This window comes from Argiope bruennichi, chromosome 2 (assembly GCF_947563725.1).
Source record: "Argiope bruennichi chromosome 2, qqArgBrue1.1, whole genome shotgun sequence".
In the NCBI taxonomy this organism is placed as follows: Eukaryota; Metazoa; Arthropoda; class Arachnida; order Araneae; family Araneidae; genus Argiope; species Argiope bruennichi.
In genome coordinates this window covers 32,258,313-32,266,179 of record NC_079152.1, presented here as the reverse complement: position 1 = coordinate 32,266,179, position 7,867 = coordinate 32,258,313, and the positions used below count along the sequence as shown (strand labels likewise).

At 30.9% G+C, this 7,867-nt stretch overlaps 1 protein-coding gene across 2 annotated transcripts in view; it reads left to right on the top strand.

The window, feature by feature from the left end:
* The first annotated feature begins 1,840 nt into the window (after window positions 1-1,840).
* LOC129961564 (P protein-like) overlaps window positions 1,841-7,867 on the top strand; it is a 97,286-nt gene continuing 91,259 nt past the window's right edge. The window contains exon 1 of one of the 2 annotated variants that reach the window (XM_056075057.1): window positions 1,841-1,884. In XM_056075057.1, coding sequence (XP_055931032.1) covers window positions 1,856-1,884 — 29 coding nt within the window. In that variant the 5' untranslated portion in view covers window positions 1,841-1,855. Of the gene's footprint in view, window positions 1,885-3,301; window positions 3,343-7,867 lie in introns of those variants that run through there. The other variant, XM_056075058.1, reaches the window with a different exon arrangement.

Below are 7,867 nucleotides of genomic sequence, written 5' to 3'. Positions count from 1 at the left end.
TAATTTTATGTGGAGAAATAGAGTTAACACCTTTATTAGAAAGTAATCCCGTTTATGGAAATGAATACGTATCAAGACATGAGTGCCGATGTATGGCAACTGTTTACTCTTTTCATAGCTCTGAATAGAGATACTATACAGCGATAGATACTACATAACATAACGCCAACCTGTGCCTCGGTGCCTATAACACTAAGTTATCTAACTTGTTGGATGAGCACAAGATGGAAAGAAGGGAAAAAGAAAGAAAGAAAATGTAAAAAGAGAGAAAGAGACGATAAATCATCCAGGAATCTCCAGTGAGAATCCCATCGGTGTCAAATCCTACACGACTGTATTCAATTTTTGGTGAAGCAATAACTAAATGGAGGGGACATGAATACTTAAACAAATGGTGACTATGGGTTGAACTTGCAGGGAAATGAGAGGAAATGAGATTACTAACTGAAAAGGAAAAAAAAAATGATAAATTATATTGAGAACATCTGCATGACATGTATAAGCATATAAACAAACATTGTACAGTCAGAAATCTGTAGCATCCGCCTGGGTCCTGTGTTTTGATTTCCTTCGTGAGAACTGCATTTTTGAATGAATAATTTAATTGATTTTGACAAATGGAATTTTGGTCTTAGTTACTGTGTAGTCTTGAAGAGATCTTAGTATTTATGAATATGATTTACTATAGAGTGGCTCGTGCCGCGTGAAAGGGTATTCGATGCAACTCTCCGGTATCATTTTTCCTTGAGACTTGTTTCTGGCTTTTTCATGTGCCATGAGAGTCATTAAATAGTCTGTGACATAGTGAATTGGGGATTCTATCTCCCCACATCTACAGCCAGGAGAGTTGGCCAGATACAACAGAGATTCTATATTTATTCTAGCCATATGAATATCAAGACGCGATATACTAATGATCGACCTTTCGATTATACTGCTTATTGGTCGACCGTTCGAAATCGAGTTATCACCTTTATTAGAAAGTAATCGAGTAAGTTTTGGGAAGACCACTTCCGTTTATTGAAACGAGTATCAAGGCATGAGTGCCGATATATGGTAACTATTACTCTTTAAATTGCTCTGAAAAGAGATACTATTCAGAGATAGATACTATAGAGATTCTATATTTATTCTAGCCATATGAATATCAAGAAGCGATATACTAATGATCGACCTTTCGATTATACTGCTTATTGGTCGACCGTTCGAAATCGAGTTATCACCTTTATTAGAAAGTAATCGAGTAAGTTTTGGGAAGAACACTCCCGTTTATTGAAACGAGTATCAAGGCATTCGTGCCGATGTATGGTAACTGTTACTCTTTACTTTGCTCTGAATAGAGATACTATTCACAGATAGATACTATAGAGATTCTACATTTATTCTATCCATATGTATATCAAGACGAGGTCTAATGATCGACCTTTCATCTCATCACATTTATTTTTCCCCTCATTTATATATTTAATCTATATGATGCAGATATTAAACCGGAACGCCATAAATAATTTTCCAGACGTTCCACTTATTGCAGAAGCTCAATTCAGAAACGTGAATAATAATAAATTAGCTTCATGTCACATTAAGGCCACTTTATGCATTACGGAAGAACGCGGAAAAAAGCGATCTAATAATCACATCACTGATAGACACTGGAGGCAACAACGAAAGATATATACATAGAATGCAAACTTCAAAAACAGCCGGTTTTATTTAGTCTGTACGAGAAAGCAGGTGGTCAGTTTCATTTTGGGATAAGGTTCGTAAGGTTAAATGGATGGAACAACCTTTCGAAAGTCGTGATCGTCTGCAACAAAAAAATTCTCTGCTCTTGAATTTGGATCGCCACTAGAAAATGGTGTCAAGTCGTTTTGTTTGTGTAAGGTATTCGACTGTCATTTGAACCCGTTATTTCTGATTGCTTTTGAATTGAGAAATTTTTTTTCTTTTTCTTTTCCACGTGTTGGAAAAAAAAAAGCTTTTTTGATAGTTGAAAAATATTGAATGTAAAAAGGATGTGTATGCCTTTATCTGTTGGAAGGTTAGAAAGTTAAATAGATTTATTCTTAACAAATTCAGGCTATGAATAGGTTTACAATTAATTTTGTTTTTTTTTTGTCTGTCAAAAAGTAAGATATTTCAAACTAGTTTTAAAATAGGTTCCAAAGAGTACAGCAATTAATTATTTATAGAAAAATGTATTTTAAAAGTGAGATATGACACATTTATTTCTAAATTTTGACGTTTTATATCAGTTAGTTCATTAGTTTGGATTCAACTTTTTAACTAATTGATAAATTAGCAAATTTAGAAATTTTTTATTAATGTTTATAACATAAAGATGTATTTATTTATTTCAGCTTTTGATTATTAATATTTATCCAATTTAAATAAATAAATAGGCTTAGAATAATGCGAAGCTGATTGTACTTTTTGAGCGTAGATTTTATTTTGAAAAAAAAAAATTATTTTTTACAGGATACCAAAACTTTGTAACTTCATTCGAGTAAACCTTAAATATTGAAAAGAGCCAATGAATAGTCCCAAATCATTACGGAATTTTTCACATCTAAACCATCAGTCCGTAATTAATACGAAAGGGAACCATGAACGTGCGGAATTTAACACTATTCTCCAAAATTGCGTAATGTAATACAAAAAAACGTAATAGATAGCAATTATTGAAAAAAAGTTGAATATTGATATACTAATAAATACTAAGTTTTTAGAATACAATATTACTTATTTGCATATTAAAATCTGAGAAGGTAAATTCTTCATTTGCTAATTTTTTTACTAAAGGCAAGCTTATATTTAAATGAATTATTTAGTTATAAGTTTAAAAAACAGTGTAATTTTAACGTATTTTATTCGAAATTGGAAATAATTGGGTCATTTTCTAATTTAGAAAAGCAGAGACTAAAGTTGGAATTGTCAGGATTTATCCAGAACGACGTGTCACTATGCTCACTTTTGCTGTCCATATGCAAGAGTAAAACTTTTTACTTCTGTAATAGTACTCATTGTTCACAACTGTTATTATCATGTGAGGACATGATGCTGTTTTGGTTTGAGGTTTATTGATGCCACAAAATGCACAAGCAGAAAATTGGCCATTTATCGTTTTGGCGGCATCAATTTTTCACTTTTAGCATTATTAGAAAATGATAAAGAAGATTGTCACGTTTGGCGACACTTGTCGCCAACAAAAAGTTACAACTTGGCGCGAATGTCCACCATGCATTCGATTCTCATGTGTGGCCAATAAAAAACAGGGTCATAAGTAATTATCGCCTGAAGAAACACAAAGAAGAAAATGGGAATGAGCGCGAAACAGCGAAGGTAGGTATAAAAAATTTACATATATATATATATAATTTTTTAATTAATTTTTTTTTCTATTTTGATATTAAAACAAATTTTGGGCTATTCGGCCTAACTAAGAAAGCAATTCAATGCAGAAAAAAATTGTTTAAAAGGTCGAAACAAATGTCAAAGAAATTCTTTTCCGAAAACTAAATTCTGACAGATTTGATTATCCTGTCTTATGTTTGTTTTTTCTTTTTTAACATAACTCTTTATCAATAAGCAATAAAATAAAATATTAGTAGGGATGAATGATATTATATAATTCTGCTACTTTGTATGTGGTACATAAATGTGTTAAAAACTACCAATACCAATAAGCAAATTATCAATAAGTAATAAAATAAAATATTAGTAGGGATGAATGATATTATATAATTCTGCTACTTTGTATGTGGTACATAAATGTGTTAAAAACTACCAATACCAATAAGCAAATTATCAATAAGTAATAAAATAAAATATTAGTAGGGATGAATGATATTATATCATTCTGCTACTTTGTATGTGGTACATAAATGTGTTAAAAACTACCAATACCAATAAGCAAATTATCAATAAGTAATAAAATAAATATATTAGTAGGGATGAATGACATTATATCATTCTGCTACTTTGTATGTGGTACATAAATGTGTTAAAAACTACCAATACCAATAAGCAAATTATCAATAAGTAATAAAATAAATATATTAGTAGGGACGAATGATATTATATCATTCTGCTACTTTGTATGTGGTACATAAAAATGATAAAAACTACCAATACCAATAAGCAAATTATCAATAAGCAATAAAATAAATATATTAGTAAGGACGAATGATATTATATCATTCTGCTACTTTGTATGTGGTACATAAAAATGATAAAAACTACCAATACCAATAAGCAAATTATCAATAAGCAATAAAATAAATATATTAGTAAGGACGAATGATATTATATCATTCTGCTACTTTGTATGTGGTACATAAAAGTGTTAAAAACTACCAATACCAATAAGCAATAAAATAAATATTTAGTGGGGATGAATGATATATCATTCTGCTACTTTGCATCTGGTACATAAAAGTGATACAAACTAATAGTATCAGGATTGATGCCAACTGGTAATCTCCTTGACCTCATTCTTTTCTGAATAGATGATACTATGTTAATCTGATACAAAGTCGATTTGGCCTAGAATGCTGTCTTACCTCGATGAAGGTATGAACATGCATGATGTTTTTTTTTAACTGCATATATTTTATCCCCAGAAAACTACTGTTTTTTATCCCATATTACAGTACACATATCGTGCACACATCTTCTACAATTTTAACTGCAAGCAAAACCATTCTTTTTCTCTTTTTATACACCCATTAATCACTGTCAAAATCAAAGCCAGTGTCACGTCACCATCAATACCTCTTCTGAAAAAATGAAAACCCAATCTGTAATCACATTCGTGTCATTATTAGTTATCATTCTTGGCACAAGAACCGATACCCACGGAATATCCGACTTCATTCCAACTGGCAAGGGATCGTTTAACTTATATCAGGTACAATCGAGTATCAGCATCAACCTGCATCTGACACATAAAACCGAGTATCAAACCCAACTCGGTATATTTATAAGAATTATGCTAATGATTTATGTTCATTTTAAAGCTAATGTGTTAATAATGTATTGTATGCAATTATGACAGATACAAGCTTGGAACTATTGGGAACAATTATATTTCTTCGATATTGTTGCTAGCGTTGAGCACACTTTGTTTACAGCGGTATGAAAGTTACATAGCATTTGAAATAGTTAATAGTTTGGATGGAGAGATCTATCGCTTTAAAAATTTCGGGTAGAAAACCCTTGACTGATTTTCTCTCTCTTTAGAGATGAGAATTGCCCTTCACTGATTTGAGACCCTGCAATTATGCTCCGCCAAAACTATCGGTAGAACTTGTACTGCTTCAACTGTTTTACAGTAAATAAGTTGTGCACAATGCTGCGTGACTAAACAGAGTCCCAAAATTAACGCAAGATTTGAATTTACCACCATTCATGCAGTAAAGTGTTGATAACCTTATTAAAAAACCATCTGAAAGCTGATAGTTTAGGGTTAGTAAAAATGGAGCGTTTACACGAAAGAGCAAGATTTGAATTAAATAAAAGAACACAGATTTTTACTTTACATTGTTATATTTTTATTGCACCGTAAAGTACACTTGATATAGAGTTATGTATGAAATAACAAATAGGACAAATGGCCTCCATCGCTTTGCTGGCACATACGCACAGTTTTGTCGAAATTTTCCATGACCATTTTACATAAATGTGGCTAATTTCATTGATGCATGGATGAATTTCCTCCTTTGATGCAGGCGTGCTTGTGGGCTTGTTGGCATAGACTTTTGACTTCAAATAACTCCATAAAAAGAAATCCAATGTTATTAAATCACGCGATCTAAGAGTCCAATTTCAAATTTTCGAACAGTGGCCGCCAGAATTTCATTATTTTTGAAATATTGTTCAGTAATGAAAACACGTTGTTCTATCGTGTAAGGCTCCATTTTTACTAACCCTAAACTATCAGCTGTGAATTAGTTTTTTAATAGGGTTGTCATCACTTTACTGCATGAATGGTGACAAATTCAAATCTTTTGTTCATTTTGGGACAACATACAACGTGGAACTATAATCGTTTCAACTGATACACAGGTTATATCGCCTGATATTATATTTTTGTCACATTTTGATTTCTAACCTTTTACTGTCATCTAGTAAAAGCATTACAAAAGATATGAATAGATAACAGTGAGATGCAAAGTATTGTCGGTCCGAAACGGCAGGCTCTCAAAAGCAGCATGCCTTCAGAAAGTCAGAAGTAAAATAAAAATTGTAAATTTAATGCATCTATGAGCGTTTTCTGGCAATTACATACAATTTTGTACACGGCATATTAGATTTTAAGTTTTTGAATTTTTTTTTAAATTAAAACTATATTGGTGTTTAAAGAAGGAATTGTTAAGAACTGCCCTCATCACAGAAAAAAATTAAAGAGATAATGAGCATATAAGCAAACAAAGTAATAAATTACATTTTCATTTATTTAGTAAATCTCAAGAACCAGAAAGTGAAATTTCTATAATAATCAATGCTAAATAGTTGATCGGTTGCCGAATATTCCAAAAAACATACGACGACTTTGAACAGATTACACTCATTATCAGTGTATTGTGAAAAAACAAAATTTGTCCTTAACATTTAGAGTAAACAAGAGAATAAAAAATAATAATAATGCACCACATTAAAGCTTGAAAAAAATCGGCAACCGGATTCTTAAAAATATTTTCATGACATATCCCTTTGCGACAATTGTATAAACATAATAAAATTCTTTGAAAGCCAATATAAAAGTTACAAATTAGTTTTATCGAGTTATAATTGCAAAGAACTTAAATTCAAAGGCATCTTCTTTGAAAAAAATCTTAGATGCAGACAATACCTCCAAACAATATTCTTACTAATGTAAAAGCATTTATATATATAGATAAAAAATAGAAAGAATGCATGACACTTCTAAAGCTTAAATTATATCCGTTAAGATTTGTGCAAAACATTTAACAAAGTAAATATTATTATTTACGGATAATAATTCCCTTTGGCTAATTTTAATTTTTTATGCATTGAAGTCTTCCCATTCCGGCCAAAGCAAAGATGTTATTTTTTCCTCGAGATGATACCAGGTGCGGGAATATAGCTACGTTTATCGTATATTTTTTGCGTCTTCTGCTCTAGGGGTCTTCCGCAATATATAGTATGCTACAATCACACTGGAATGAATGGGTTTAAAGGTCTAGCACGGCTATGAACTTCAAGGTCAGTTCTGTTTGATTACGGTAGTTGGTTTGTAAAGTAATGGGTATGCCTTGAGCTGTCCAGTAAATAACTGACTTCCTCATTGGAATTTTCTGAGGGGAAAAAAATTGAGCATCAAACGTAAGTTTTGTTTCCCCTAGAAGTCTGCTTCCTTATTTTTTTTCCCTTCTTTGAAATACTGTTCTTTAATTCGAGTATCAAACATTACATTTCTTTCCATTCAAAGCCACTTCCTTATTTTTTTAGTTAAATATTTTTAATAATATGAGTGATACTTAAGGTAATTCGAATTTAAGTGTTCTTAAATTTTACAGTTTTTATTCGTGTTTAATATTAATTCATATAATTGCTTAATAGAGACGTGAATTATACATTTTCCAAAGTTTTTAAAGAAATGCATAAACTACTGCTTCGCTTAAACTAATTTATTTTTTTCATTGATTATTTCCTTAAACTTGAAATTAATATCCATTTAATTTCAAAATATTATTTGCAAATAAACGATCATAAAAAAAATTCTTTGTTCTATTTTCGAAGAGAAATATTCGTGTTCTGTTATTCCAGAAAGCTATAAAAGTCATGAATTCAATGTATTTAAAGTTGATTCAGATTGATTAATGATAATTATAAGGGATAAACA